General features: G+C 37.8%; 1 protein-coding gene and 1 long non-coding RNA gene across 4 annotated transcripts in view; one reads left to right on the top strand and one right to left on the bottom strand.

Annotated features, from left to right (window-relative positions):
• The window catches only part of LOC118330494, a 5,150-nt gene extending 469 nt beyond the window's left edge, over positions 1 to 4,681 (top strand). The window contains exons 2-4 of one of the 2 annotated variants that reach the window (XR_004796834.1): positions 665 to 709; positions 1,798 to 1,853; positions 4,314 to 4,681. This is a non-coding gene — a long non-coding RNA (uncharacterized LOC118330494). Of the gene's footprint in view, positions 1 to 664; positions 710 to 1,797; positions 1,854 to 4,283 lie in introns of both variants that reach the window. The other variant, XR_004796833.1, reaches the window with a different exon arrangement.
• Positions 1 to 16,188, bottom strand: part of LOC118330493 (A disintegrin and metalloproteinase with thrombospondin motifs 20) — a 75,581-nt gene that overhangs the window by 15,227 nt on the left and 44,166 nt on the right. For both annotated transcript variants that reach the window (XM_035665038.1, XM_035665039.1), the window contains 5 exons: positions 15,476 to 15,583; positions 13,797 to 13,961; positions 12,712 to 12,981; positions 10,318 to 10,479; positions 9,817 to 9,993 (listed from right to left, as the gene is read on the bottom strand). In XM_035665038.1, the coding sequence (XP_035520931.1) occupies positions 9,817 to 9,993; positions 10,318 to 10,479; positions 12,712 to 12,981; positions 13,797 to 13,961; positions 15,476 to 15,583 (882 nt within the window). The remainder of the gene's footprint in view (positions 1 to 9,816; positions 9,994 to 10,317; positions 10,480 to 12,711; positions 12,982 to 13,796; positions 13,962 to 15,475; positions 15,584 to 16,188) is intronic.

The following is a 16,188-nucleotide window of genomic DNA, read 5'->3' as shown; positions in this document are numbered from 1 at the left end:
GAGTGTTTTGAATATATGTAAAAAAAAATCTCAGCGTCACTTTAGCATGAAGGAGAAGAACAACTCCTTGAGAAAAACACATAAATCAATGGCTCTCATGGGAAATGGAAAGACTCTTGAGACAGATTTGCCCTCCCACGTTGTCTCAGCAATTAATTTCACAAGATTAGGTGGGTTAAATCTGGTATAATCCGGAGAAGTTAATCTTAGCATAATGTAGATTAGTATAAAATGGAATGACTCACCCACTTTAGATTTAGCACAAAGTTGAAAATCAACCAACTAAAACAGCTTTTGTGAAACAAGTTTTTTTTTTCCAAGCAGAACAGAACTTCTGCAGAGAAAGACATAATTGATACTTAAAGCCATACGTAGTGAACAGGCAGCTCTTAATTATTCAACTTATTGGCCCCAAAGCGGCATTCTCGATTTAATAGTGTTTCACAGTTCTGGAACAAATCACATAATTGAGTGCTAAACCAGACCCAACTAATTCATGCCTTTTCTGCGTGCTATAAAACCATAAAACAGCCTGAGGAGTTCTAAACATAGATGTCTGATTTTGATTAAACTAACAAAATATGATTTAATACAGACAGATTTCTTGCAGATACCTTCTAACAGCATAATCAGACTGACATTAGACTTTTTTTCTGACTGGCAGGAGGCGACTTCAGGATGACCACACCCAGTGCTTTACTGTGAACAGGTAAGTCAATAGGACATATGGAAACTTTTCAAGAGAAACTTGACTGAAGTTTACATATCTGTCACTCAGCCGATATGGCAATCAAAGCAGCCAATACTGTACAGCACCTCACAGAAAGAAGGTAAATTCCAGGAAACTTAACTCACGCTTCTGGCTCAGATGAAAACTGTTTTGTGTGTAAAGGTGCATTTATTTGATCACTGATCACCAAAGCCTCAAGCAGTGTATGAAAACATTTAATACTTGTGAGAACTATAATTACTCTGTAAAAGGCTTTTTGTTTGGTGATAAAAGAAGAATTCAGTGTTTTGAAAACAAACAATGGTTTATGCTGGGGCTTAGTTTTGAGTTTTGATCATTTTGCCAGATTGCGAAAATATATCTGTGTTTAACATTATTTTTGTACATGCTGGTTTATTCCTAAATTTCATCTTGTTTCTTCACTTCTAGGATGATGTCCTGCAAAATAATTACACAAACTATATTATGAAACAAATAACTACTAGGACTACAGCATAGTAATAAGTTTATACGAAATGATGCATTATTAAGTGTAAAGGAAATGCTGCTAAAAGGCAATTTAGACCACAAATGATTTTTTTGTTTCCTATATTTAGTCTTATCTTAAAATATGGGAGCCAAGGTTGAATTCCAATCACATTGCAGCACGTTTGCTATGCAAGAGGATGGTAATACCAAGCATATGGTAACTGTAGTTACAGTTAGACTCTTCAAAGGAGTTCAGTGTTGACCTGGAGCAAGAACAAACTTGCAAGTGTAGACTGAGTGTAGAATTATACCCTGGGCTACATGTCAAGGCTGTGAGATACAGAACCCTCAAACAAAGGTAACTGCTCTATTGAGTCAACCGTGCTCACGCACAATTTTAAATTATCTGCACACCAAATCAGGCAAGGAGCAATAATAGTTGGGAACTGACTGTACTTTAAAGTAGTAGCATGTCTTTTGTTGCAGCTTTATCAGTATCACCATGTTCTCTGCAAATCAGAGAAAGGAGACAAGAGGGAGGAAGATGAAAGGTCACAGAACATTCAGGCTGCTTCTCTGTTCATGGTCTTGTTTTGCAGGGAGCTTTCAAAGACAGAAGTCAAAACAACACATGCTGTCAACATGGGAACAGCTGGTAAGAGCGGCGTCATGGGGCAGAGGAATGTCAAGAGTCATAGATCTTTTATCCATCAGGCCAATATAGCCACCCAGACTTGTTTTAAAACCACATACAGGAGCAGTGGTAAATCCTAACACTTATATATCCAACCTATCGAACGCTAATCTTTACTAACTTTATCCATGAACCATAGAAATCATGCAAATAACAGTATGTTTATAGTATATATAAGTATATGCAAATATAATCACATGCAAAATATAGATGTCTTTGCTCACAGTGCAGTATGGATTTGATTTGACATGTTGACTTTGCCATATTAGTCATCCCAGGATGGGACTGATTGTAAGATGTGGAAATTTTACCTGTTCCTATTTCTGTCAATGCAGTTCCTGACAGACTTCTGGTTGGCTAAAACTATATGGCATATTCTGCACTCCATGCCAAAAGTATTACTTTTCCATCTTTAAAGAGTTAAATAAACAACCGGTTGAGTAGGCATATACAGTTTCTTCAACACCGTTTCCTTTTTAAGTCAACACTACTCAGAAAAGATACACCAAGCAACCATAAGTCAAAACGAAATGACAAAACAGATGAGTTTTTCCGTCCGTCTAAACATTCCAATGAACGCTTTTTCCATAACTATGTTACACTGAAACATCCAGCTCAAAGCAATATTCCTCTGCAGATAGAGAAAGTGAGGAATAACTATAGAAAAGATAGAATAAATATATATTTTTGATTAACTTGAAGAATACAAACAGCAGACCAGCCGTAAAGTTATAAAGTAGTAACCTTTGACACAACACATTCAAGTCTAACTCCCTCTTCCTGCTTAATGTTACACATCTGCTTTTCAAATCTGTCATAGCAACCAGCCTGCCACAGCTTGCATACAAGGAAGTATGGAAAAGCTCAAAAAAGTGGAAGATCCTGACCTTGCATTTATTTAAAAAAGACAAAAATATCAAGCAAGCATTGGAAGAAAAAGAGATATAGCATAGTTTATTACACATTGTTTTTGTAATGGAAAAAATGGAAATGGAGGAAAATCTACGAATATGCATGCGTCCCTATTTATTTTATATATTAATGATATGGCAGTATTATAGAGCTGATATGTGGTATTTAAGTGCAAGTGCAATGATTTGCTGCTTTTCTTTGTCTTTCATAATAGTAAATGTATAACTATTGTCACTATTTTCCAGTTTGTTATAGACAAAACAATTAATTGATTAATCAGGAAGATCATTCATTATCATTACAACCATAAAACATGCAAAATACTCAAAGGTGGATTTCTCTTTTGAATGTTGGTATCTTTTAGTAGCCAGTGGAGAAGGGGTTGAAGATATAACTTCGATGAATAGTGCATCAGGCACTGACTGACATACAGGAATTTCCTCACATCTGTGGACCAGTGGCCCTGCTAACCTATAACGATGAACCATGAGAAACCGAGCTGACAAGTCACTAACTTGCGTGAAAAGTAAAGCCCACGTACTCAAATAGTATTATATGTGTAGAGCTAAATCTCTAATCTCTCCCTTTTGCTGGAGTTGAAATGAAGCACTATTAGCTCACCGTTACTTAAAATGGGCTCAAACTCCCAATCTATCATTGTTTATCCCATAAGAGGGTAAAAAGCTCTTTGACAGATATGTCAAGACTCACAAATTCCATTTCACTCCATCAACTTGATAGCATCGACAGGCTCCAACAGCACCAGGCCCCATCAAGTCTGACGTGGTAGCCTCATGTGAGAAGAATATACATTCAAGTGCAGTCTAAGAAGCAACTCCTAGAGGCTTAAAACCAATTTATAATACTTGACCGACGAGTTGAGGATAAGCAGACACTCTCTACCTGTGTCAAAGTGAGGCCACATTCTCTATCTTTCAATGAGCCTGGAGTAGACCAACTTAAATGCTTCCAGACTTTCACACCCTGTCTCCTCTCATTTCATCTCACTGCATCTGCTCCTAAAGCAGACTGCCCACAAAATAAAAATACACTTACTAGATAGGCTCCTCTCCTAATTTCACCCAATGTCCTGCGCAAACTCACTATGGTTTTGAGTCAACTTTTATTCCTTCAGATGGGGCTTAAGTCCTACAGGGACAGCATTAATATCGTCTTTTAACTGCTCTGTAAGCCCCAATAAATTGTGAGAAGATTTATGCCAGTGCTGGCAAAGAAAATCTATATTACAGTGTGCAATATGTTAAACTTCATGTTATCCAACTGGTTGGCCTACAAGAGATTTCCATTCCTAGTGCCAAAGCCATGCTGTAATCCAAATATTTTGAATCTCCAGATAACATCTCACAGCATCTGGTTCTCTGCCTTCAAAGTCCTAATGGTTTGCCAAAATCTGTAGGCTATAGTGCTTGACTTTTAACCAGCAAATCATCAACTTAATTATTTTGCTTTCTCTCAAAGGCCGAAATGAAACATTATCTCCTGACTCAGATTCAAATTAAAGCCATGACAAGAACCATGCTCGTGAGGACCTGGGGAGACCTTCCAGCCACCGCTTCAATTGCTCACACTCGACTGGCAAATGAGCAAGATCAGGAAACACAAGCCCAATGATGTCACGACCGACTGACCCCAGGGTGACAGGTTTGGAGAATGCTCTTGCCCACTGCCCCAGGCCAAAGTCAAGTATGTCAATGTTGTGCATGTGGATTTCATTTGAAGCAGCATGATTAGTTCACAGACGCCCAACTGCAATCCCCCTCCATGGGAAACCCACTCTTGACAGGAAACGGTATGTTTTTGTTAGCAACAAACAGGCATAAATTACTAAAATGGTGCCTTGGTCGCCAATTTATCACACACAGACTTATTGTTGCTGCTTGCGCACATTTGACATCGACATTGCTTTTGAGGTAATTACCATTAGTTAATGATATTTACATTCCTGACAGTTTATGTTGAACTATGTGACTGCAATCCTGAATTTGTGCAATAAATTTGATAATTGCTTTGTGTCTTTTCTTTTTTATATATGACAAATGTGTTTTTGATTACCTGTATTTGGAAAATGAATATAGGTTAGACAATTATTTATTTGTTTGAAGTGGTTCCTAAAGTGATTACAGCAGGATTGGAAATGGTTCAGGAGTCAGGGAGTAAAAATGAGGCAGAAAAAAAAGACAAAATCAAAAAAATAAAATAATAAAATACATTTTGTAAAATTGTTTTTGGACATTATTGTCCTGTAATTGAATGTCAACATAAAAGATGACTCTTCTTGATCAAATGTATACCAAGAACCACACTTGTGAATATTGTCAAGATGGTATACCATCATTAATAAAGTAATTTCTCTGGTAACAAGTCTGTGATGAAATATTGAAGAAACGGCTTAACTAAAATGGCTTTCAAATCTGTGGGATAATAAATGTATTAACTACATTCCCAAGAAAGGTTTTAACAGTATATAATAATATGTGATATTTTGGGAGAATGTGTTAGATATATTTTCATAAAAAAAATATTTCATAAATAAATAAAAAATAAATACAAAATTGTGAGCTACTGCTGCAAACGATGTGATTCATATTGTTGGTGACAAAAGTGTCTTTACTTTGCATAGGAAAATATTTTGGTGATACTACAAACAGAAAAGTAAGATGCCCTCTGAAGCCATAAGAAATATTTTGACATTGTTATGTAATACAAGAACCCCCACATCATTTTATCCCCCCTCTAGCTAGTAATTTAAAAGAGCATCAGCCCTAAACATTTGCCATTTCACTGGGACAGTATTTAATATTTGGATGTATGAAATGATAAAAGAAAAAAAAAACTGAATGAAGGCTTCCTGTGATATATGATGCAAGTCACGTGTGAACGTAATTTGATAACCAATGTTAGCCTTTAATTTAAGTTTAATCATTTTTGTCAACTACACTGCTGATTGATATAGATCTATATGAAATGAATTCTTCACTGGAGTTGGTTATTTAGGTAAGTTTAGGTAGTAGGTTTATGTAGAATCCCGTAATGTGGTCTATTTTGAGTTAAAGCCGATAGTAAGGCATTTACTTGAATTACTAGATTATTTAAAAATACTGCCTGATATTACTTCTTACACTACTAGGTGTTTTACAAAGCTATTTTAACGTATTGCCTTCAAAGGACCTCTCCTAAAAAAAACAGGAAAATATCAAATACATAATTTAATCAGCAGTTTTCTGTAAATACTGGCTTTACAGGGCTTGCTTTTGGATCTCCTCAACTAAACAACCCTTGCCAGCATGAATTAATACCAATTATTGTTGTAGTAAAAGTAATACTCCGGCGGACTCCTGCCAAATGCATTACAGAGAGCTCCATTAATGCAATGGTAAACAGATGTGCCACCCAGCACCAAAGTTTGATTTGGACTGTGTATGTGTTCTCCAGGGAGAATAAAAATAAAATGTTAAATCGCATAAAAGGAAGGCCTGCAGTGTTTTTGCGCTACATTATGCAGAGGTATGAAAAATAGTACAGATACTATGGAAACATATTTTAGCTATGCTTCTAAAGACTTAATTATTATAAAGATTACTGCAAAAGGCTGCTAAACAGACTGAAGTCAATTGAGGGTCAAATACCAAAATACCACATAATGATCTACAAGTTAAGTCTTTTCTATGAACTGTAAGAAACTCACCTACACACTATATACTGCATAAACATATTGTACATGTAATGCATGTTAGTGTAGTATGAAGCTTCTGTATATGAAAGAATAACTGCTGTGTCTAAACAAAAGCTGTTCCCCTGTTTAACCAATAAACTATGTATGCCAAGTTTTATTCTTTTTCAGTGTGTCTTATTTTGTTTTACTTTTGTATTTTTGCTGTTGCCTAGCATGATGTCTGTAGGATTTATACATAACATAAATTGTGCTATTCCTTTAGTGTACAAAGTAACTACTTAAGTTGTTAAAGGTACAGTCCTGTATTTTCTATGTCAGTAAAATATTGCATTGAGAAACAACACAAATTTCACAGTTATGTTTCTTTAATAATCTTTACAATGGGAAAAAGCTAATTCAACATGTTTATGTATTTTTGCACGTGACTGAAATAAATAGCAAAAAGAACAACAAAGAACCAAAATATGCAAAATAAAGTAGAGTTGCTCCCTTGAGTTTGACAACTTGCACCACAGGGTTAAAAAAGAAATGAAGGAGTGGGAGTGAAACTGCCATTGCTGAGGAGTCTTGGTTGTAGTGGAAGCCTTGGTTGACAATGACACACAAACACACACACACACATACACACACCTGCACACACACACACACACACACGCACACACAGCAAAGAAACAAAGAAGGAGACTGCAGACATCCTCACTGAGAGGACAACAACATAAATACAGACCCAACTGCAACACTTCACCTGAAATATGTGTCATGATTCTTTTATGTTGCCTTAACCAAAATATAATTCAGGGTACTGACATGTCACATTTTAACGCTGGTCACAAATTCAAAGGAGCCTTAACACATAATCAGACTGTGTATACTGGATCCTGCATTAAACGAGAGCTGTAAGATTCCCAGGATACGTTACTAAGCTCTTAAACTCTGAACTGGCCTTAAAGAGTAACCTAATACCAGGATGAATAGCACCATTTCATTGCCCCTTCTAGTTAAAAGTTTCAAGTGTGTTTCACATCTCCATGTTGGCCATGGTCAGACGTGTGCACCTGTAACCACATCACCCAGGGACGTCATGGTGTAATGACACACCCTGGTGTACACCTCTACATCACTGCAGCCAGGTAAAGGGTTAAACTACTGAAGTTCAGCAATATTTTCAGCTGGTGTTTTGTTGCTCTTTAAGGCTACAACAAGCAAAGCAATAAGAGCGGCTTCTTTTGACCATATCATTAAGCTGAAATCTGATCTAAAGGCTTTACACTGGTTGACTAGCCAGAAAGATTCAGATGTATATGATGCTGTGATGCTGTAACCTGTCAAGAATGAATAGTTTCTACCTATCCTGTCCCAGCAGCATAATACAACAGTGCCAAAGCCATTCAGTGTTGCCTATATAGTTGCCCTTGGAGTAGCATGTTTTATCGCTGACCAGGTTACGTGACCGCAGACAATGACTTAAGTGGCAAGTCGGTATTAAGTTTTATACTGTACAAGGGCCCAACTAGTAGTGTTCAAGTGACATGTGTGTATAATGACAAATAATTCAAGTAAAGTGTTACATCAATCTAAACTGTAACAAAACATTAAAGCTGCAACAATTAATAATCTATTGTAAACAAATAAATAAGTTTAATTTGAAAAAAAAAAAAGAAATAATCCTTCAGAAATACAAAAACTGGCCAAAGGAATAAAAAGACACAGCAACAAATGACTATAACTTTATAAGAAGGAGGTATTTGTGTGCTTTAGTTTGCTTTATGGACAATATAGAAAGCAGAAAAGGAATGGCTCAATGATAACCTCGATTCACTGCAGTGACAGTTTTATGTTTGGTAAGCTGCACTAATGCTGCATACCATTAACAGAATAAATAAATTCATTCTAAGCCTGGAGATATGATAAAACTCTGTCTTCATGATACCGACAATGATCCATTATATATTGTAAAATTTAATAGCACCATATCATAATGACAAATAACCCAAAATATCACAATAGCACGATAAATTGCATTTTAAAGTTGCCGATTTTGTTCATGTGGCTGCAGAGAAACTGGATTAGACCTCTGTCACTAGACTGACTTCCTTTCACATGATATGATGTTAGGATTAAATCCAAAGTGTCCAACATTTCCATCCTCACATAAGATGATTCATTTTGACATACCATTGTTTTTGGGATATGCCTGTGCTCAATGGCTTGATTGTATATAAAGTAAGAACCGGGTGAAGAAAGATGTTTGAATGTGTAATTACAGTGTAGTTTATCAGCATTTATGCCAGTTTTCCTATGTGATATAGACTACATCATATACTGGGCAATATACTTTTTATTGAAACCATAAAATAACTGTTTATATATATATATTTTAGAACTCTTTCCTATTATGCTTATTTTCCAATCATTCTGCATTTTAAGGCACTTATTTTTAATGTAGTTTTTGGATATTGTTTTCAAGATGAATTTTCATTGTTTGTTTAATAGTTTTCTTGCTATGGTGACGATGTAGATGATTTAAAATATTTCAGTCTAACAGAGATGAAGCCTTACTAAATTGTATTTCAACTAAAGTAAAACACACATAATCAAAAATACGAATGAAACATATTTTGAAAATATTTTCCTCTGTACAAACTGTATTTACTCATAGAGAGATACGAGAGTCTGACCAAGAGCACCAGCAAAAATATTAAATATAATATTCAATAACGAAAACTAACTACTTGAAAAACAAAATCATACTGTACAAAGATACATATACAAAATACACTGACAGTCATTTGTTGCTGTTCAATAAAGGTCATAATATTACCTCTTATACACAAATATACACTTGTGTATTTCGGATACAGGGTGAAGACAGCAATAACGACAAAGAACATTTACTTCACGCCTCATATATAAAATAAATATTTTCTAGAGTTATGCCTCTACAAATATATGGCATTGTTGGACAACACTGTCCTGATTTATAGGTTTTAATTTGGAGCCTTGGCTCAAAATGGGATCCATGTGTTTTTAATGATCCCTTAAGTGGAGCAGCGTTGTGTTTTTTGTGTATTTGTTCTTTTTTTTTTTTATCCTAATCAGCACCATGCCACTGCAGGGCCCATCTGGGTGGGCTGGAGTTGGCTAGCCAACAGTGGCGCGAGATACCCAGTGCTCACTTCAGAATCTCCTAGTTTTAGGCTAAAAGACACTCAGTACACAGGTCTGAAGTCATTTTAGCACACACCATGTCTACTCACAGTGACGCGCTCTCAGTTAGGAAGATATGTGCTGGAGGAAAACGAGTTAGTACTATCGTACCGGCTTCCATGGTCGGCGGTGCCAGGAGGCAGAGCCTGGGCAGGACTGCAGGTTACATTGCTCCATGTCGGGCGGCTTGTCCAGGACGTCGCAGTTGTAGTCGTTGAGCCTCTGGCCACTGGGCCTTTGACAAACCACCAGGCGAGTCCTCCGTCCTCCACCGCAGGTCTGGGTGCACTGCAATTAGCGAGCAAAAAATGATGTTTAATAATGTTATATAATCAAACTGTTAATAATGTGTGTGTTAATAAGTGTGTCTTATAATGTGTATATGTGTGTTTAAGTGTCTTTTGACCGTACTAATCAAACTATCTGTTATTTCAGAGATCCGACAAATGCTTGTTTTTTTGTTTAAGTGATAAGAGAGAGAGACCTACAGACAGCAGACATAACAGATGATAGGGATGAAAAACAGAAGCTGTGTGAGAAATGTAATATGGTTCACAACAAGTAACTGGTAGAGGATGACAAAAACTGTGTTTCAAACTCAATTAACCTCACCTCTCCCCAGACACCGTAGTTCCACAGAGGGCAGGGCCCAGAGTTGCAGCTCTTAGACTCGGCAGGTTTGACCCTCTCGTCACAGTAGCTGTTGCTGCGTCCATCAGCATCCTGACAGACCACCACTCGCCTCTGGAACCCTCCTGCACAGGTACTGGAACACTGCAGAGCACACAATGTGTGTTAGTGAGGACTACGAAATATGAAAGCAAGAAATATGCCAGAACTCACAGGCCTTAGTTGGTTGGATTTAGTTGATAGTAATCTATTTATTTAAATGAAGCTTTAGTAAAGGTACAACATATACTTAATGCATAAAAAGCCAAGTGTGAGTAATTACACACCACTTTTTAGTTAAATGATAAGGGATAGGTGGGATAGACATACATATTTTTATGTTTTGCCATGTATGTATTATTTTACTCAGCTGTGGTAAAATACTCTAAATTCAACCTTCCAACAATTCAATTCAATTTTCAATTCAATTGTATAGCGCCAAATCATAACAGAAATTTAGACCACACTCTAGACCAATTCTACTAGTAAGAACTTTATTACTACTGTTACTGTACTGCTGTTTAAATTAGTGACAAATACAAATAATAACAAAAAAGTAATTAAAAACTCACTCTAGAATTCAAATACTCTAACGCTAACCTGAAGGCATTTTTCAACACCTACAAAGTCTAAAAATATCTAAAAGCATCTGGCCCAACTGTTTCACACAGGTCTAATAAAACAGTGATCAAAGATTTTACAGATTCCAGTGATAATGCAGGCTTACATGTACAAACATGCACACAAATATGTACAAAACCTATTTGGGTGAATTTACCAAGACCAAATCAAGCTGCACTGTTCGAAATAATCTTTCGAAGATGGAAAACATCAGTCCATGCAGGACAATTTCAAGCACTGAACAACGCAGCCTTGAACAGAGCAGTAGGTGCACTCTGCATCCAATTAAATGACACATCCCCACTGTCAATGGGAGTACATACAGGGTTCTATATGTGAGGGAGGACAGCACAGAGTGAGCCTGAACAGCAGTCAAGTTCATTATGTGAGACTGAACAGCGTACTAGGTTAAATGCCTCTGGTTTAGAAAATAACAATGTTCTTCTCGTGCCTTGCACAAAGAGAAGCTTAAAGCCCCATAACAATTGGGTCTCTAAAAAAAAGTTTCACAGTAAAATAATCAGGAGTAAAAGCCGTCAGTTATCTGACTGTTGCTTTTTAGAAATGAAAAACACCAGCATTAGGTGCAAAATGTTGGCATTTTATTCTAAATTGACCACTTTTGTCAATTATCTTCTAGCAGGGAGCAAGTTGTCTCTTTAAAACAGCACACTGGGTTCTATTTTCACACAACACAAATGCAATCATCAGCACAAACCCGGGGTGAACTCGCACATATCATATAATAGCTACAGGGATTCAATCAACTGAAACTGAAGGCCCTCACACTACTAGTAAGAATCACCCCTTCCTTTAACTTAGGTATGTGCTACCTATTAATTAAGGTCTGGTTTGCACCTCCACCATGTTAAGCCAAATATATCTCTTTGCACAAGTGTTGTGACAAGAGTGGTACATGAGGGCAATTTCATGGCGACATGCACTATGCTAACAAAACTACATATAGAAGACACAACCCCGACTGCGTCAATGCACCTATCTTGGCAAAAGCAGAATCATTGCATGAAAATACAAGACACTATCAAATGCAAAAATATTGCCCTTGAACCATTGTGCTTGATTTTTTCTGACATTTTGATTTAGGGTCAAGGACTTGAGGATAAGCCTGAAGCGCTTTGAACCAATTGGGTTTGTTCATGTACAATAAAGATGGCCCCTACCTTGAGGTAAGAGTTTTTCTTGGTTACACAGCTATAGAGTCCTGAATGTCTATACATACACTGACGAACCATATATATATATATATATATATATATATATACACACACACACACTCTGCAGTCCTTAGTATGCATTGCAATCTGTCCCTTGGTGCTGTTTGTAAAGTCCTTTACCATGTATGGCCCTCTGCCCTGCGAAACAAAAACATCTGCTACCTCCTAGTTCACAAGAATGTGTTTACAGACAGACACACGCAGGCCTTCATGACAACACATTATATATACAGTACTATCAACCGTTCTGGCCATACATAAAAAAAAACCAACATGTTATTCTTCAGTGACATTATGAAAGTTAAGTTTTGTGTGCCGATAAAGAATATTAATCAGGCTCCTTAAGAAGATCTTAACTGGTTTCCTGTACATGACAAGTAAATGATGCAAATTTCTGACTGGAATTTCTAAAATAAATCTACAACAAGACAAAATAGTTCTGCACAGCTCTATTTCCCCAAAGATCACATGCTGAACATACTGCGCCCCAGGGTCCAGTCCTCCACTGGTTGTCTGCTGAGGGCACATTCCAGCTGCTGTGCCCAGGATGGCGTCCTGGGTCCTGGGGATACCCGTATGGCTGGTCATTGATGCGCTGACGGTGGTAGATAGAGGAGCAGGGGGCAGCGGTACACTCTTGTTCTGTCACAGCCTTCTCATCTGGGTCACAGAAAGACTGGTCCACTGGCTGGTGGTAGTTAGAGCAGACCACCTGCCTGGTGATTCTTCCCACACCACAAGTCACTGAACACTGGGGGTGAGGGGGCAACCAAGGTGTTAAAAACAGCTTAAGGAGAGGGATTGTCAAATTGAGTGCTAGATCTCTCCCAGAGGTAGAAATCTCATTTAAAGTATAGATTAAACTACATGGTCTACATCGTAGTGAAAACCCTGTACTAGACGAATGTGACATGATGATGTGATGTATTGATTCTATACTTTGTAAATGTCACAATGTTTTGATGTTTAATATCTGTGTTTGTGACCTTTCAGTTGCATTCCTATTTCCCAAGATTTCTTCCATTTATTTCTCTAGTGAGATTTTTGTAGGAGATTTTCCAGGTTCTAAATCAACCCTACATTTTGGGGAGTGTTGTTTTCATTGATTGATCCCATGTATTGCTTCATGATGTGGAGCCTTGTGATGTGAAGCCCCTTGAGTCTGTAACTGCGGCTACAACGGGAGTAGAGATCAACGTAATGTGACATGAATTTAATGAGCTTTAGACTTTGTCGTCAGAGATATTTCATTTGGGCTTTAAGATTTATATGAACTTCATTTCACACGAGCACATGATTAAAAGATCGTGACTGTATCACCATAAATAATCCCTGGCTCCTTAACTGCCAGTTAACTGCTAATCCCACCTCTGGTCTGTTAATGACATCATCAAGTGTTTTGGTTCCCTTGCCATGCTGACACTCACAAATCAAGACTTAACTGTCCAAGATCACAGCAGTAACAAATGCCCATTTGATTTTTACATATTTGGGAAAATGAACTGAGTGATCTGGAGTGGAAAACATCTGTATTGATTGGACACAGTGTTGGATGTTTTTACTTACAGGAGACCACTCCCCGGCACGCCATTGGCCACAGGGGCTGAAGCAGGCGGAGGTCTCCGGGGGGCGGGGCAGGTGGGCACAGTGTGACTCGTCAGCCACCCCTCCCTGGGCATCTCTGCAGCTGACATAACGCTCCCGTTTCCCCTTGCCACAGGACACTGAGCACTGGAGAACATGTGGATACAAGCAGAGCTGAGATAAATATTTGTCTTAAGTGGAATTTAAAAAATGTTTGTATCATGTGGTTTACTATAACTGCATTATACTTTTCCCTGACTCAAAATTATCATGAGGTAGAGTGCGACTGTTTAGAAAACGTACCACAAAATTGTCTGGTTTTAAGTGCCGTGCAAGCTGTGCCATACAATTTTTGCAAATTGGCAGCCCAGAATGATAATGAAAGCATACTATATACTGTATACAATATATATTATGTATCTACAGGGCTATAGTACCTGTAGTAGACATATAATTACCCAGATATTGTATAGTATAAAGTGTTTCGAAGTTACCAAATAGCCGCCTGTTTTTCTTTACAGAAAATAACCTTTCAAGCACAATTTGCAATAGACTATTGAGCTGTTCTTGATTTTCCTTTTATTTTTCTATTTTTCTCCTCCAGCTAACCAATAAACCTTGGTTATTTGTTTGCTTGTTTGATGCTAACAAGTTTCTCTACACTGGGAAATATCTTATATTGTGAATTCTTTACTTGGTGTACCTGTTTCTCTACTGTTGCTGGTGACCTGAAATGACTCCTTGATCAACTTTCACCTGCTTATACTCTATAGCTGTACCCCCGCCACCTCAATGGAACATCATAGTAAACATCTGTGAGGGGGTGAATACCTAATGCAATCAAAAGGCTCCAGCTCAAATAGGCACGTTAATATCCCTCTCATATCAATGACACTCTAAAGACGATGGCAGTTCCGTTGCTCAGGGGAATGTGTGTGTGTGTGTGTGTGTGTGTGTGTGTGTGTTTGTGATGTGTGTATTATGCATGTGGTGTCTCTAAGACCACACTGGCGCTAGCCTCTTTGACATGTGAGCTCACACCGACTTTCAGATTGACAGACGGGGTTCAATCTTAGAAACCGTAGACTCGTGTTTAGATGAAATCTGGTTTTCATTTGCGACGAGTAACAATGCAAAGTATCAGAGAGACAGAGGGGCCTCTCAGCCCAGACAGTGGAGCCTGTGTGTGTTTGTGTGTGTGTGTGTGTATGAGCGTGTAGATGCAGCAGGGGGTAAAAGAGACAATGCCAAAGAGGATCATGGTCCTGTACAATATGTACTATCTGAAGGAATGTTGGGATATACAATAAAGTTTAATATGTCAACCTAATATTTGGAAACACACATGCAGGAGACCCATCATTACTGGAGTGTTTTTTTTCCCCTCTATTAAACACACACACACATATGTATACAAACTTTTTCATCAGTGTTCTCATTTTTCATTCTTTGTCAAAGACAGAAGTAAATCTGATACCAGAGTCCAGCAGATCCTTTTCCCTCAAGCTACACACACAGAAAGATGAACAAAACAGTACAAGAATTTGTTTACCATTCAACAAAAACCGCATTGCTTTTGTATATTCTTTGGACTTTATAAGGTAAACCCACCGACTGTAATGTGCACTGATAGACCCAATAAAGCCTGTTTGTTTCCTTACCGCAGTCCAGGAGCCGTATCTCCACTGAGTCAGGAGCTGAGCTGAGTTGTCTGGACGGGGTGTGATTTGTGCAGGAGAGGCCCATGGACATGCCGGCATCTCACAGTCCTACAACAACAAACATGAAAATACAGTAAAATTAGTAATTATTGTGAGTCATACATCACTAGTTCGAAGTGGTGGGAGTAAGAATGCCAAAAATATTTCTAAACATATTTCAGAGACTCCCTTGGCTGCTGTCCTGAAGGAATAAGTCATAGAGAAAAATATTCAGTACAAACAACCAAACAAGATATAATGATGCTTGAAATACAAGGTCATTTAGAAATCGGTTGAAGATGTCTCCAGCTATAAAAAGCTTGTTTATTGTTTAATTCCATTTTCCAAAGCTTGTACACGCACCTAATACGAAGTACATATTGGGGTGACCTCAATTCCAACAGCTGAGACAGATCACCTATCTGAAAACTGAAAGGTCATCAGCTCAACCACTCTGTGTCCATCAATGTCTAAGAGCCCTTTTGCAATGCACTTAAACCACTCAGGTAAAAGTGTGCTGCAGCCTTATGGTCTTTGTCCACCTCAACACTGACATGGACTTTAGGTCAAAGCAAAGCAGAACAGGTAAATATTTAGAGATGTTAACCAGGTCACAACTTCTCATTCTCATTGCAAAAATGAAGCCAGTTAGATTTAAAGCTGCACTAATCAAT

Source organism: Morone saxatilis, unplaced genomic scaffold (assembly GCF_004916995.1).
Source record: "Morone saxatilis isolate NCDOM2014 unplaced genomic scaffold, NCSU_SB_2.0 Contig2, whole genome shotgun sequence".
Classification (NCBI taxonomy): domain Eukaryota; kingdom Metazoa; phylum Chordata; class Actinopteri; family Moronidae; genus Morone; species Morone saxatilis.
This window is presented reverse-complemented; position numbering and strand designations above follow the sequence as displayed.